Raw genomic sequence first — 17636 nt, 5'->3', positions numbered from 1 at the left:
CTCCCCCTGCTTGTGTTCCCTCTCTTACTCTCTCTCTTCTCTGTCAAATAAATAAATAAAATCTTAAAAAAACAAACAAACAAACTACAGGATCAAAATATGTAGAGCCCCCTTCCATACATACAACTTGATGACATTTATATGCTATCTATATTGAGAGTTGATATACATATATATAATCTGTAAAATATAGATCCCTTTGTCATTAATATATTTTCATGTTGAGAATGTAGGATGACAGTACAGAGTAACATTAATCTCCTTGTCCATTTAAAAATTTAAGTTTTTTTCCTTTTAAGATTTTATTTATCCATTTGTCAGAAAGAAAGAGAGAGAGTATGAGCACAAGCACGGGGAGCAGCAGGCAGAGGGAGAAGCAGGCTACCCTGCTGAGTGAGGAGCCTGATATGGGACTCGATCTAAGGACCCTGGGCTCATGACCCGAACCGAAGGCAGATGCTTAATTGGCTGAGCCACCCAGGCATCCCTAAAAATTTAACTTCTAAACTTAAGAATAGTGCATTTAAGAAATGGTGATGTTCCTTAGTACATTAATACTTCTTTTCTTGAAATGAGGAAGAACAAAAAACATGTTTACATGGGTAAACATCAGCACATCAGGAAAAATTACACTATTAATAAGTATATCAATAATCCATTGGAAAGACACAAATCCTGGGATAAAAAAAATGATCTTATTTTAAAATGGAAATATTTCCACATATTTATCTTTTAGAATTAAGGAAGTCTTTCCCATGGGGAAAAAAATTAGAGCTACAAAAATGTAATAAAAATATGCCAAAAATTAATCTTTAAGAATAATTGTTGCCTGGGTGGCTCAGTTGGTTAAGCAACTGCCTTCAGCTCAGGTCATGATCCCTGAATCCTGGGATCAAATACTGCATCGGGCTCCCAGCTCCATGGGGAGTCTGCTTCTCCCTCTGATCTCCCCTTTCATGTCCTCTCTCACTCTCTCTCTCTCTCTCTCAAATAAATAAATGAAATCTTAAAAAACAAAAAAGACTTGTAAGGATTCTTCAAAAAAAAAAAAAGAAATCTTTCCACTTTTCCAATAAGGGTCTATTAATTATAGTTTAATTTGAAATGAATGAGTTAGGATTTACCTTTTATTTTTACTTAGTCTTGATATATGATGATTAATTATAAACTTTGATGCCCTTTTTTTAAAGTTTTAGGATCTTAAGAATTGGTTTCTGCTTATGTCCTGAGCAAACAAAGTTCAAAGACTGATTCTTATCAGTGGGATTTCTGACAGATATAATCATCTAGAAGATGTGTAGGGTTTTTGTCTTCTGTTTTTCTAAATGTGGCTCTCTGAGCATAATCATGAATGATTCTTAAGTAGTATAATTTACAAAAGCATTCCATAGAAAGGTAAATACTCCATTTGGTAAGCAATAATATCCTTTTGAAAATTTTGTCAGAGTTTATGTATTGTGAGGAAGTTTTCCTCAACTCCAGTATTCTTAATCACTTTGAACACTTTTGAGAACTTCATTAGTGAAAGAATACTCCATCCAAAATGCACAGTATGATTGCATGGTAGGTGTGCACACACACACCCATCCCCCCCATACACACACACACAACACACACACAATTGGGAATTCCCAGGCCCTCTTGCACAGTGCATTCATGAACCCCAACGGCCTATGGACTGTAGTTTCGGAATCCTGCTTCATTTCTCCTCATATACTACAACATAGAGAGGATTTTAGATCAGTGTTATACCATCTAACCTAAAAGGCCTTCTCTCTCTTTTTAAAAAAAAAGATTTTATTTATTTAACAGAGACAGAGAGAGCACAAGGAAGGGGAGCAAGCAGCAGGCAAAGGGAGAGGGAAAAGCAGGCTCCTCAAAGAGCGGAGAGCCCAATGTGAGACTCAATACCAGGACTGTAGGATCATGACCAGAGCCCAAGGCAGATGCTTAACCGACTGAGCCACCCAATTGCCCCAAAAATGCATTCTCTATGGCTTGCATTTTACTATGCCTCTAAAAAAATGATACTATAAATAATTAATTCTGATACTGAAACAAAATCTAGATGAAATATTTTTAAATAAAGAAAAAATTAAACTATAAGGCTATTAAAAGAAATATGGAATATTTTTTAAAAGATCCATGTAAAAAAGATTTTTCAGAAGGACAAAACTGCAGAAGCCATAACATAATTCTGCATTAAAAAATTCTGCATAACAAAAATATCATTAGCAGTCAAAATAGATGTGACAAACTGACTTGGCACTCTTTCTCAAGTGTCCTTTTTTTTTTTTTTAATTAATAGACTTTACTTTTTACAGCAAATTTATGCTTACAGAAAAACTGAGTAGCAAGTACAGAGTTTCCATATATTCCCTTTCTCTCCGTCCTCAGTTCCCCTACTGTTAACATCTTACAATGGTGTGGTGTATATATTTTTAACGTAGGCTCCACGCCCAGCAAAGAGCCCACTTAGGGGCTTGAACTCATGACCCTAAGATCAGACCTGAGCTGAGATCAAGAGTCAGACACTTAACCAACTGAGTCACCCAGGTGACCCTGGTGTGGTATATTTTTGACAACTAAGGAACCAATATTGATTATTATTACCTAAAGTCCATAGTTTATATTAGGATTCATTTTTAATTAATTTTTTTATTTTAATTCCAGTATAGGTAACTGGGTTACATTAGTTAGCAGGTGTTACATTAGTTTCAGGTGTACAGTATAGCCGACAATTCGACATATCATTCAGTGCTCACGAGGACAAATTTACTCCTTACATTCACCTCACCTCCTCTCTGATATCTATGAGTCTGTTCTCTTATAATTAAGAGTCTATTTCGTGATTTGTCACCCTTTTTCTCCCAGTTATTCTTTTTTGTTTGTTTCTTAAATTCCACATGAGTGAAATCATATGGTATTTGTCCTTCTCTGGCTGACTTATTTCATTATTTCATTTAGGATTATACTCTCTAGCTCCATCTATGTCATTGCAAATGGCAAGATTTCATTCCTTTTTATGGGTGAATATTATTCCATTATATATCTCACATCTTCTTTATCCATTCATCAATCAATGGACACTTGGTCTGTTTCCATTATTTGCTATTACAGATAATGCTGCTATAAACATAGGGCTGCATGTATCCCTTTAATGATTCTGTATTTTTTGGGTAAATCCCCAGTAGTTTGATTGTAGAGTAGTTCTGTTTTTAAATTTTAGAGGAATCTCCATACTGTTTTCTGGAGTGGCTGTACCAGTCTGTATTCCCACCAACAATGCAAGAGGGTAATTTTTCTCCACATCCTCGCCAAAACTTGTCTTTTTTTGTGTTTTTGATTTTAGCCGTTCTGACAGGTATGAGGTGATACCTCATTGCCTCATAGTTTTGATTTGTATTTCCCTGATGATGAGTGATATTGAGCATCTTTTCATGTGTCTGTTGGCCAACTGGACGTCCTTTTTGGGAAAATGTCTATTCACGTCTTCTATCCATTTTTAAATTGGATTATTTGCTTTTTGGGTGTTGAGTTTTCTAAGTTCATTACATTTTTGGGCCTCCTGGGTAGCTCAGTTGGTTAAGCATCTGCCTTTGGCTTGGGTCATGATCCCAGGGCCCTGGGATTGAGCCCCGCATTGGGCTCCCTGCTCAGAAGGGAGTCTGCTTCTCCCTCTCTGTTCTCTCTCTGAAATAAATAAATAAAAACTTAAAAAAAATAAGTTCTTTATATTTTGGTTACTAACACTTTCTTGGATATATCATTTTAAAATATCTTCTCCCAGGTTGCCTTTTGGTTTTGTTGATTGTTTCTTTCACTGTGCAGAAGTTTTTATTTTGATACAGTTCCAATAGTTTATTTCTGCTTTTGTTTCCCTTGCCTCAGAAAATATATCTAAAAAAATGTTGCTAGGGCTTATGTCAGAAAAATTACTGCCTATGCTCCCTTCCAGGATTTTTGTGGTTTCAGGCCTCACATTTAGACCTTTAATTCATTTTGAAATTAAGGATTCATTCTTTGTGTTGTGCATTCTATAGGTTTTGCCAAGTGCATAATGTCATGTATCCACCATTAGTGTTTCATATAGTATTATTTCACTGCTCTAGAAATCTCCTGTGCTCCCTCCATTCACTTTTCCCCTTTGCCCTTCGCTTGGCAACTACTGATCTTTTTACTGTCTCTATACTTTTGCTTTTTCCAGAAGGTCATTTAATTGGAATCATGTAGTATATAGTCTTTCCATATTGGCTTCTTTCATTTAGCAGTATCCATTTAACATTCCTCCATGTATTTTTGTAGCTTGGTATCTCATTTATTTTTATCACTGAATAATATTTTATTGTCTGGATGCACCACAATTTATTTATCTATTCAACTACTGAAGGACATCTTGGTTGCTTCTAAGTTTTGCCAATTATGAATAAAGCTGCTATAAACATTCATGTGTTGGTTTTTATGTGAACGTAAGTTTTCAACTCATTTGTGTAAATATCTGGGAGTGTGATTACCAGATAATATAAGACAGTGTTTAGCTTGTAAGATACAATGAAATCATCTGCTTGAGAGGCTATACTATTTTACAGTCCCATCAGCAAAGAGTGAGAGTTCCTATTGCTTCACATCCTTGTGAGAATTTAGTGTTGTTAGTGTTTCAGATTTTAGCCATTCTAACGAGTGTGTAGTGGTATCTCTTTGTTTTGCTTTGCATTTCCCTGATGACATGATGTTGAGCATCTTTTCATATGCTTATTTGCCATCTGTATATCTTCTTTGGTAAGGAGTCTGTTCAGATCTTTTGCTCATTTTTCAATTGAGTTTTTGTTGTTGCTTTCTTATTGAATTTTAAGTGTTCTTTGTATATTTTGGATACAAGTCCTTTATCAGATATGTGTTTTGCAAATATTTTGCTCTGTCTATGGGTTGTCTTTTCATCCTCTTAACCACCATATCTTTTTACTTCACAATTTCACTTTAGAAATGTACTGTCCAGATATGCATGTCCACATTTAAGACAAAGTTCAAGGAAATTTGCTCTATCACTGTTTGTGGTAGTAAATAAAGAGGAAAACAAAACCCTATATGCTCATCAGTGAGTAACAGGTTAAATTATGGTACATGTCCCATTGGAAAATTATTCGCCTATTAGGAAGAATGAGATCTTTCTATATAACTGTTAATAAAAAAGAAGTTCTGCATAGTAGGACAAGATTTCATGTTATTTTAACTTGGGGATACATACAAAAGTCATTGTCTCTGGAAAGGAAAACTAGACAACTTGGAATGGAAAAAGACTTAATTTTCACTATAGACTCTTTTATCTTGTTCAAAGTTTTACTATATGCACCAACTACTATTCAAAACAAATTTTAAAGAAGAAAAAACAATAAAGATCAAATTGTTAATGACATGAAGGGACAATGCTTAGATTGTTAATGTCATCTTTCTTTTTTACAGAGAGCTCATAAAACCAGCTAATTTAAAAAGATATTTAACTGGAAAAAACATACTAGTTCAAACTACAGGCTTTGCAGTTCTATTTCTGGAAATAACTATCTGCCATTGTGCAGCTATAGTTTAAGACTTGAAAAAAAGTTAATTATCTTATATTTATCATTTCACTTCCAAATGCATTATGCTTATTCACTGAAAGTAACATGCTTTGATGTTTATACAAACCATTTGCTTATTTTCAAGATGAATAAGAAAAAAAAGATAAGCTTCCCAAGACTTCTTTTGCCAGTGAGCAGTTCTACAGTAAGACAGAAAATGAATTATCAAGCAGTTACGAATATAATTTTCCCCCCAAATTAAAAAAAATTTAAAAACCTAATCCTATGTAAAGAGCAAAAGGGATCATTTTAAGGTAGTATTAGTAAGATTGATTCTAGACTAATAAGATACCTTGTGGTTTTAATGAATTGTGGCATTTTTGCATTTGTTTGGAATTCAATATGGTCAATATCAAAATTTGGCATTGTCAAACTTAATGAGCTCTGTGAACATGTGACAAATTATTTCATTGATTTAAATATATATTGAAAACTCTATATACTTATTAGCATTATCTAGAGAAGTAGCCCGTGTTTGGCTCATCACGCTAAAACATACTTATTTGTATGCAGTCAACACTGGTTTCCTTAAGAGCATGCCCAGATTAAGGACCTCAGTAGAGTGCAGAGGGTCACAGGAATGCCAGCTGCTAAACAGTCTCCCCCCTAAAGAGTTCGCTGTGGTTCATTTTACATTTCTGGTTAGTTTCCACACTGCCGCTTTCTTTCATAGACAGTAGAGGTTGGCAGTACTTCCCTGTGACATCCACTTTCACACCCAAATTGGTCTTCATAGGCTCCCATTGTGTGCACTACAAAGCAACTTGCCTTGTTGGCAGCTCTAAGTGGGAACTACAAGTCTTTCTTTTCTTCACTGTTCTTTTCTGGCTCACAAGCAACCTCCCACCAAAAGCTGAATCTGTGGAAGAGACTACATCCAAGAGATAATACTATGAAAAAGTATGAAGAGAAGCCCAGGTGGCCACCTTGCAAATTTCCAATGTGGAAGCCTTCGACCTCTCTGCCCAAGAAACAGCTAAAGTCCTAGTGTAATGAGCTTTACAAACCCTAGGAGCCTCTTTACCTTAACTACATACGCCTCCCTAATACAATCCCTTAACCATCTAGCTAAGGAACTCTTAGAAGCCATTTGACCCCTCTTAAGACCCCCTAAGAGTACAAACAATCTTTCAGAAGATCTGAAATCTTTGATTCTTCTGAGACAAACCCTAAGTGTTCTTCTTACATCCAATTGAAGCAGCCATTGCTCTTTGTCATTGCTGGGGCTAAAGAAAAATGAGGGCCAAGAAACCTCCTGGTTTAGATAAATCTCAGATGCCACCTTTGGAAAATTTGAGGAACTGCCCGAAGAACAACTGTATTCCAAAGGAGCATTAGAAGTGCCCCATAAATCAAACCTGAGGCCACTCCAGAAGATATGATCACCTAAAAGAAATACCGTAAGGCACCGTAACAGTCAAATAATGTCCTATCGTTTGCTGAAATGACCAAAATAGAAAACCATCAAGTTATGACCAAAAAAAAGTAAATAAATATAATAACTAAATATATTTCTTCCTCTGAAAATACTTCTTATGTCTCTACAGGATCTATTGTACCATATTCAAATTATTAAGAGCACTGACAATTTAGCTAAATGGACAATAGAGCGGTAAACATCAAAGTAAAATATTTAATCATCTTTATATTTTCTCTATGTGATGTTAAGCACCTGGATATTTTTAAAACATCTGGACAATAAGGAAAAAAGCCCTCATTTAATCACACTGTTTTGGTTACATGGACATAGTAGGCAACTCTTTCCAAGATCTTTATTAGCAAAATATGCTCCAATCAAAAGAAATACACAGGAAACCAAATGACTTGGTCTTTTTTTCCCCTTATTCCCTCCCACACAAGATTTCCAAGCAAAACATTAACTATCAGGATAACTTAAGATGAATTTGGTTTCTTTAATCATCCATTTCAGGGAACCTTTTCCTTCCTGATTTAAGAAACCAATGCTTTTGATAAGAATTCATTAAGTTGGCTACACTGAATAAAACATTTAAGTTTTTCTTGACAATTTCCTTCAAGATCATTCTTTGCAGGGAGCCCTTTATATAAAGCTATGTCAGATTAAATCAATCTTAGCTTTGTTATTAAAAAATGTGAATTTCAACAATGAGGAAGACATATATCACATGGGGATGATTTAGTACTTAAGACATTTCTTATACCTGTGCTTTAAGATTCCTTCCACGTACATTGTTCAATAACCCACAACTATATTTCTATAATACATTCTTATTAATATGAATTTGAAGTTACTTTTATCTGCCATGCTGCTTATATAATGATAAATCTGGGTAAGGCAATATATTGTAGCATAATTATATATTTTCTCTGTTGGTTTTATTCAGTAATGGTAACTATTTCCCTCAAATATATAGCATTTGTAAGTCTCAGCATCGTTTGATCTTAATCTGAATGAGTTGAACCAGTTTTTTCTTTTTCTGAAATCAGTATATCAAACCTTTGCTTCAATTGTTGGTCATTTGAGTTTTGTATTTTTATAATACTTCTCTCATACAATTTAATTTTCAACCTATGCTGCCTTTAAAGGAATAAAGTTCTTAAAATTCACCTAATTTCACTAGAGTCTAGTCTAGGACCAAAACAATATAAGTTTCAAGAGGTAAGAGTCTAGATGTGTTGTGGTCTGCTCTGTTTCTTGATCCACACTTCAGAAGAGAACTGCTAGAGATGTGGACGGGAGACACAAACCCTTCACCAGGCATGATGGATGTTGAGGAGCAAAACCAAGTGTCAACTGCTTGAAACACCAACATGTCAGTCAAAAATTAGGATGGCATATTTATCCCTTCAACCCAGTCAGTTTAATCTAGAAGACCCTCTAGGGTTTGCATTATCTCCTAATTAAATCTACTTTTCCATTGTCTTGTAATTTTCATACTTTCTTATATTTTTATTATTTTCTTACTGGACTTTTTGACAGCTTTAGAACCCTGAAATCCACCTTCATTTTTTCTTCAAATTATCTCCAAGTTTGAGAAAAATGATCCACTTGATAACTTAGTAGTGCTACTTAAACTTAATAGGACACCTAGAAGGCCAGTAAGCTATGCTTAATATAAAAGAAACTTCAAGTCTTTAACTTTTTCAACATTATTTACTCAGGCAAAATAAATAAGGAAATACAAAAGTCAACATAATAAAGTAAATGTAATTCCTTACTAAGAAATCGGGTTTTAAAATTTTCTGATTGTTAATCATTCGGTTCCCTCACTTCATTTTGTAAATGCAGTCACAAGCTGTATTTATTGTTCTTAAATTGATACATGATACCATGTAAAAGAGAACTTTGTGTAGTTCATTCTGATATAGATGAAAATATCTGTAAGTATAGATATGAACACAGAGAACATATTTTAACTGTTATGCCTCTGAATTCCACCTATGGCATAGCTTTCTTCAAAAGGATTTTGTTAAGATTAACTAAACTTCAAACAACATATTATATAATTTGAATTGCTTTTATAAAGCTCAAGTTTATTGCTTGTTACCTACTACCTACTTGTTACATTCTTTTAAATACATACACTAAATTGTTTAATTCTCACAACCTTACATAACATACTGAGATTTGAAGCACATAACAGTAAAAGAAAACAAAGAGAAAGTTAGTTTAGTCCTACACCATCATTTTGAAGATGAGTAAATGGCGTCTAAGGAAACTAAATATTTTGCCCAAGGTCATCTGGCCGCTAGAAGCAGAAGAAGAGCTACTAGGTCATCCAGTCTGCTTGTTTTCTTCCATAAGCCTGGCTTATGAATTAAATGAATTAAAAAAAAAATTAATCTGATTTTATCTAAAGATTATTATCCAGAATTGATTTATAATGATTTTTCCCTTGGAATTATAGAATTTGCCATATATAAAGGATGAAAATGTAATTTTATGGTGTGCATTATAGTCAACATTTATTTAAGGAATTCTATCTTTTTTTTTTTTTTCCAAGTAATAGTATAGATTCAGTGGCAGGAAGTGAAAACACAGAGAATAGGTATATAAATTTAAACAAAAGAGCATGTTACCTGAAATATTTCTGGGTGTTTTGAGAGATACTAATATTTCTTCCAATAATTCTTCAACATTTTTTTCCAGCTTCAAGAAGGATTTTATGAGTTGTGATAAGAATTTGAGTTTATCAAAGGAGAGGAAAAAGTTTCTTCCTTTCTGTGGGCATTCAGGAGTTACTGTGAAAAGAGAAGATGAATACTATTACATTTGTACATTTTATTTGTTTTCTCAGTAAATACTGAAATAATCTATGTGATTCCATAAGCCATCAAAACGAATAAAATCAGCAATTAAACAAAGTTTATTCTTTAAGAAATACATATAAAATCTCCTATGAGTTTCTTTTCTTTTGGGAAGCTGGAGATGAGTATTCTGTTTAATACAAATATGACAATTAAATAATTATATTGATTCTCAGAGTTTATAAACTGGTAATTGATTTGTAAAATCACATCTTCTATAATTCTATTTTTTTAAAAAGTCTGGGACAACTTTAAAAAGTCTGGGAATCTAGTCACGAGAAAACATCAGGCAAACCCAAATTGACAGAAATTCTATAAAATAGCTGGTCTGTACTCTTTAAAAGTGGTATGTCACAAAACACAAAGATTAGGAAATGTTCTAGTCAAAAGGAGTAAAAAAAGACATGACAACTAAAATCAATATATGATTGGTATTTTATTTACTTTATTATAAAGACTGTTATTGGGTTAATTTGGTGAAATCTGCATAAGGTCTACAGTCTCATGCTCTTATTTCATGATTATTTATTTTCTGATATGGGTAACTATACTGCGATTATTAAAGAGAATGCCCTTGTTTGTTTTTTATCCAAAGTCTACTGATTTTTTTTTTATTTTATTAACATATAATGTATTTTCTTCAGGGGTACAGATCTGTGAATCCTTGGTCTTACACAATTCAAAGCACTCACGATAGCACATACCCTCCCCAGTGTCCATAACCTTGCAGGGGAGAATGCCCTTGTTTTTAAGAAATACACACTGGGAATGTCTGGGTGTCTCAGTCAGTTAAGCATCTGCCATCAGTTCAGGTCATGATCTCAGGGTCCTGGGATCAAGCGTCACATCAGGCTCCCTGCTCAGCAAGGAGTCTGCTTCTTCCTCTCTCTCTGTCTGCTTCTCCCTCTCCCTCTGCCTGTTACTCCCCCTGCTTGTACCTTCTGTGTCAAAATCTTGAAAAAAAAAAAAAAGAAATACACACTGAAGTATATAAGAACAAATATATGTAATCTACTCTCAGTTCAGGAAAAAAGTGGTTTTCAGAGAGTGAATGCAAATGTGGAAATATGGTAAAATATTAGTATTTGAGGAATCTTGATGTTTTTTGTTAGTCTGAAATTAAAATAAAAATTTAACTTAAAAGAGAAAATGACTAGACAAAGGATATGAGTTTTTAAGGTCTTAGAAGCATTCCTCCTATAGCATTAAAGAGAAGCAACTTAATTGTTGAATCTAGAATATATAATTCATGAAATCATGTTTAAAAATAACTTCTATCTAAATAATTGTGATATCAGTTTCTTTCAGGAGAACAAAAAGAAACTTAAAATAAACAAAGATTGATTTTGCTTTTATAATTAATGTTTTTTCTTTTAAAATTGTAATATACTACCATTTGAATATAGAAAAATATCTTACACTCTAAGCATGTGGAGAATAGAACCAACCTCACCAAATGTCACTTGGGATGAAGTTTTCAAGAATTTAAGGAATTCATCCTTTATTATTGTCACTTCTTTAAATATGTATTTAAGAACTACCTTGAGGCTTAATGACAAATTGGAAAATTCGTAAACTCTTATCAAGTAAGCACAAAGTGCATTTTGTGAGAAAATGCTGAGAATGCCACTTAGACAAAATGTAAGGCCTGGTGATTCCTTGTGAAAAAAACATTACCTTCATCACATGGATTTAAAAAGAAGTTTCGAAAAAACAAACCAACTTAATGGGCAATCCACTTCACCTCAGTTAACCTTTAAAATGTTGGCATCAGACCTGTAACCATATGATAGAGGTTTTAAGTGACGACCACAAATTTGAGAGAGATCTGTCAGACAACTTAAACTGTGGAATTGAGTCCTATTCTTAAAGAGTAAAATAAGGCTTAAAAAAAAAATTCACAAGTACCTACAAAAACTCTATTTCATCTCTAAATTGATGTTAGGCCCACAAACATTAAAGTCTATGTCTAAACAGCCCTGCTCACACCCATCGTTCTTCCACAGGTGTGCCACAGAATACAAACATACATAATCAGTGTATAACTAAGGTTTGACCATGAAAATCATGACCTAAAAATGAAAAGAAAAGAGAATAAATATATTGTGTTTATTTAGTTGTTGCTTGATTCTCATTTTGCCTGTTTGATTTCTTTTAAGCTCTGCTCATATGGTTGGAGGGGCTAGTATAACCTTCTAAACCTTAAAGATGTCCCTTTGAAACTAAATATTTATAAGCCGAAATTCTGGACTTTGAGAATTCTTCCTCATTCTTGAAGCAAACCATGAGACTCTGGACTCCAGGAAACAAACTGAGGGTTACAGAAGGGTGGCGGGTAGGGGAATGGAGTAACCAGGTGATGGGTATTAAGGAGGGTATGTGTTGGGATGAGCACTGGGTGTTATATGCAAATAAGGATTTGTTGAACATTTACACAAAAACTTATAATGTACTATATGCTGGCTAACTGAACATTAAAAAAAAAACACAAAAAAGAATTCTTCCTCGTTCTTTAATTGCTTAGCTAGAAATTAAGAAGGCTTTGTGCATCCCCATTCTAATACAAGTACTGTATTTATAAAGCAAGCAAAGAATCAAAAAATCTTGGAGAATCAAAACAGTGTAATCTAATAGAGCTACTTGTTTAAAAATTATGTAGGGTCTGAGGATTCTATATGAAGAGGTCTTACCTTCATGACCTGGATTTAGAATAATCTTGTATTCCAGAAGTGTAACAATATTGAATGGTAAATCCATTTCAATTCAATGCATCTTTATGACTTAATAATGAAAGAGGACAGAATAATATGTATGACCTAAATCTAATCATTTTTGTTCAAAAGAAGCAATGATTATGGTAGAGGTCCATTAATTAGCAATCCTTATTTCCTATTAGTATTAGCTCAGTGTTCTCCCAAGGGCTATTGTGAAGGTTCTTAATTTATGGAACAATAATTCTGTGATAAGTTCATTTTTTGAAAGTCCAATTAAAGCAAAATTAAACAAAAAGGATGAAATAGCATAGCCCAAACTTGTCTTATTTCCCCCATAGTATCTCCCAGGACTAGAGTTCTAATCGTCACGTCTTAGGTCACTAATTCTTATTTGCCTACACATAGCTATTTTTCTGTTCCTTAGACTCTGAACTGTCAACCAAATTAGGAAAAGATTTCCCCTTTTACTCTTGCTTTCACTCAATTAATCTTTCTTTCCTTCTTTCACCATTCTGTTTATTCCTCTCTTCCAACTCATCTCCCCAGAAAACCTGATCTGGATACAATCAATTCACCTTCTCCTCTAAACTAATCTGGTATCTGTTCTTTCCTAAACACTGTGCAAAGTGTCTTCTGTCAGGAAATTTTGGACACACAGGCTTATACACAGGCGACTGTGTTTAGCTGGCCACCAATTACTGCTATAAAAGACCTGAAATAATGATTATCACTCTATTACATAGGATGGGCTCGATGTTTCTTAGGAAATACAAAATTCCCCTAAATCCTAATAATACTATAGATAAAAGTTAAACTGACATTTTACAGTAAGTCTTCAATTTACCATCAACTAACAGAATAAATCCATGTTGAGGGTCTCCCCCATATTATTTTAATAAAAATGTTTCTAAAGTACAATATAAAATTCTCTGCTTTCTTATTTAGTGTTTAGAACAAAATTTAATTTTCTTCATAACAGAGTTATGCTAAAAGTTACTTTTTATATGCTGCACTGAAAGATGATTATCTGTCCCTCAGCAAAGGGCGTTTCTCAAACTCATTTGAAGAGGATTTTATGATCAAATAGGTTTAGGAATCACTATATACTAAATACTTCTTAAAGTGACTCACAATGCATATTAGCATATTAAACTCTCCATTTAATTTTATAATACTGTAAATTTTTAAAAAACAATGTTTCTCAAGCTTTTTTTGACCAATGAACACCAGTTTACTAACAAATCTATTAACTTCTGGAACTTTCTCAAAGAGCAGTGTTGTTGAGGGCACCCCGCTCTAGATGACAACCCTACGTGAGTATGTCACCTTGTAATTCCCCCCCCCCATTGTTAGACCTTCAGTTGGCGGGGGGGGGGGGATCTTATTGCTGGCTATGTGACTGATTTTACCAGTATTTGCTTCTGCTTGTAAACTACTGTTCCTAACAGCATTATAGTATTCTGCTGACCCCTTTGAGAAACTAATTAAAGCCTTCTAAATCCCTATAGACCCTCTTTTTGAAAAAAAAAATCTATGCAGTCATAGATTCAGGGCTGACCAGAGCCATCTGAAGTCCATTATGGCTCTCATTGGGCACTGTGGTCCAGGACCATCTGAATGGTTAAAAATGCATAATCCTTGCCTTCACCAGACCCTTTTTAAGCAAGCGCCCCAACTGAGTTCTCTGCCCTCTGGAGTTTGAGACCATGACCCATGGGGCCCATGAATTCTAGTTAAAAACTGTTATAGTAGATTATGGACATTGGGGAGGGCATGTGCTATGGTGAGTGCTGTGAAGTGTGTAAACCTGGCGATTCACAGACCTGTACCCCTGGGGCTAATAATACATTATATGTTTATAAAAAAATTAAAAAATAAAAAAAAACTGTTATGGTAGAAATTACTCTCTGGGCATTAGAAAATCTGGGGATTTTGGTCTTAGGAAGTCAACCAAAGAGGTGCTGTTATGTAAAATATCAATAACTTCAAAAGGAAATGTTCCTTTTTTTCCTCTGATTTCTGTTTTTTTAAGAAATTTCTGGAAGAAATATGGAACAATTGTAGATAATTTCTAAGAGCAGATCCTACACATTTGCCCTGGGCAAAAGTACTGCTCCCAGGAAAACACCCAAAGAATAGCTATAGTTTTATAGGCACATTCATCAGAAATGTGAAAAGATTTCCATGAGGCCATACATTATTTCTAGTGTATTCACAATAGTATGTCAAGAACACACCATAATTTCTTACACAGAGTGGGCACTAAAAACAAACAACAACAACAACAAAACTGGTTAAAGAAATAAATATATGAAATCCCACAGGTCCTAGAAATAGCTAGGTTTGGCTCAGAACAGAGAAAGATTTTACACCTATTCCTAAGATGAATTCTTCAAAATAAGAAATATAGATTTAAGTCAATGAATAAGTAAACACATATATAAATAAATACAGTACTATACATTGTTTTTAGTATGTAGTTAGACAAAAGAAATTTGGAGATTATTTCTAAAATAGAAAATGTGTGCAAAAAATATGAAATCAATGATGAACTGGGGATTTGATAAAGCATGTTGATACAACTGACTTTAAAATAGGATTTTTTGTGTGAGTTTAAAAAAATAAAATTATACTTCAGGTAACATTATTGTAAACTATACTCAAATTAAAAAAAGAGTATACTTTAGAAATGTATTTCACTATGAAATAATATGCACGGATATTCATAGAACTAATGTTCTAAAATTAAATGAAACCCTTTCTCTTCTCTCTCCAAATATATATGTATATACATATTCATCATAATATACATCCTTATGGATGTATCACTCATAAATAATATAGACTACAGACTACACTGAAAGGTGTTTTTCATCTCAGGACTAATAGTTACAATATTAACTCTATTCTCTTGAGCAAAATTAAGGACATTGAAAATAAATCTTGAGGGACATTAGGGCTCCTCACATTTGATCCACAACAAAACAGTATTTGGAATAATTATCAAAGTCCAGCTAAATCAGACAAACCATAAAAGTACAGGTAGTTGCTGAAAGCACACATATTATTTTTCAAAACCATTAGCAACAGAATTCTTGTTAATAATAGCATTAAGATACAGGAGAAAATGAGAAGCTCGAAAATCAGATAATCTGAAGGTGGTAGATCAGTATAATAGGATAAAAGGAACGTATTTTCGTTTTCCCAAGAAAAATGAACACTAGCCATTCTGTTATTGACTGTAAATGGATCCATCTTCAGTGAGGAAATATTCTTGGTGCTACCAGACCAATGATGTAAAAAAGAGGTAATGTGCAAAAGCTATTGGAAGTCTCATTATTCCAGATGAAATTCATGACATAATCAAATGGAATATATTTCCTCCAGTAGAGAAAACTATTAAACAACATTACAATAAGAAGTCAGCAGGGACCACACAGGAACAAATAATAAGCAGTACTTTTCCCAGTACCCAAGTCACTTCCTGAGAGCAGGTAGGGCTTTGGAGCACACTGCAGTGTTCCAGAAGCCCAAAGGAAGGCTATACCTCCCCTCAGTGCCAGCTTCCACAAGCCACATACCTGGGGAAGGAACAGAAGGAAAACACTATGTCCCCAAGTGTGTAAAGAACCTTCTTTATCATGTTAGCCTAGTAAGTACACGGAGAATCATGGACAACCACAGGCATTGCTTTTTTGTCACATTAAGAAAGAAACTAAAGCTACTTCCCCTTTTTTCTTCAGCATTATCTGGGTAACTTTTAGTTATTTTTCAACAACTGAAATTTTTAAAAAATATTTTTCAAGTATTTTTCACATATACAGAACTAGAAAAGCATTTGAAGTAAAACTATGAAAGTAGCATTTCCACCTTAGTTTTCAAAGCTGAATTTATGATTTCTTATCTCTAGTCAGGGAACTTCCATAGGTAGGACCTGAATCAGATGGGGTAAAACTTCAAAATTAACCGAGTAAACGAATGAGGGACAAAAGAAATTATTGAAAGGATGAAGTGTTTATCTTTTTTTTAATTTAAGATTTTATTTATTTATTTATTTGACAGACAGAGATCACAAGTAGACAGAGAGGCAGGCAAGGCGGGGTGGGGGGAGCAGGCTCCCCGCTGAGCAGAGAGCCCGATGCGGGGCTCGATCCCAGGACCCTGAGATCATGAAGGCAGAAGCTTCACACACTGAGCCACCCAGGCGCCCCAGGTGTTTATCTTTGAAGTGAAAATGCAACCCAACAGAAGCTGAGTGTGTGGAAATTTAGATGCCCCACTGACAAGTGTCAGGACCCCTCTTCTATATGATGAGAAAATGGAGAAGGAACTCTAGGGAAGGCTGAGCCTCATAAAGGTTCAGGGATCTGGGGCGCCAGGCTACTTCGGTCAGTGGAGCATGCGACTCTTGATCTCGGGGCTGTAGATTTGAGCCTCACCTTCGGTTTAGAAATTACTTAAAATCTTTTTGTTTTCCTTTTTAGATTTATTTATTTATTTATTTGAGAGAGAGAGACAGAGACAGAGACAGAGAAAGAGAGAGAATGAGCACATGAGCGCACAAATAGAGGGAAGGGGCAGAGGGACAAGCAGATTCTGGGTTGAGCAGGGAGCCTGACAACGAGGACTCCATGGAGCTGGATCCCAGGACCCTGAGATCATGACCTGAGCCAAAGGCAGACACTTACCTGATGGAGACATTAAGGCACCCCAAAATTACTTAAAATCTTAAAAATAAAATCTTGTGAAAGTTAATGAATCTGAACTTGAAATCAGAGAACATTTAACTCTTAGAAACTGGATGTTGGACTACTCTGCGTCTCTCTGTCTCTCCCCACTTCCGTTTCTCCCGCATGTTTTATTATATGGAATACTGTTTATAGTTAGGCTACCTGAAGCACAAGAGGTGATAGAGTAGAGAAGCTAACATGTAGAATTATGAGCCATATGGCATGGGTTCAAATCCTGCCCCTCCTCCCTACCAGCCATGTGACTTGGGACAGTTACTTAGTCTGTGACT

At 34.5% G+C, this 17636-nt stretch overlaps 1 protein-coding gene across 1 annotated transcript in view; it reads right to left on the bottom strand.

The window, feature by feature from the left end:
* Positions 1-17636, bottom strand: part of KIAA0825 (KIAA0825 ortholog) — a 362939-nt gene that overhangs the window by 275720 nt on the left and 69583 nt on the right. Inside the window, exon 5 of the mRNA XM_032846384.1 lies at positions 9675-9836. Within this exon, the coding sequence (XP_032702275.1) occupies positions 9675-9836 (162 nt within the window). The remainder of the gene's footprint in view (positions 1-9674; positions 9837-17636) is intronic.

This window comes from Lontra canadensis, unplaced genomic scaffold, assembly GCF_010015895.1.
Source record: "Lontra canadensis isolate GAN:19392208 unplaced genomic scaffold, GSC_riverotter_1.0 scaffold4, whole genome shotgun sequence".
NCBI lineage: Eukaryota > Metazoa > Chordata > Mammalia > Carnivora > Mustelidae > Lontra > Lontra canadensis.
The sequence above is the reverse complement of the archived record's forward strand: the minus strand, read 5'-3'. Positions and strand labels throughout refer to the sequence as shown.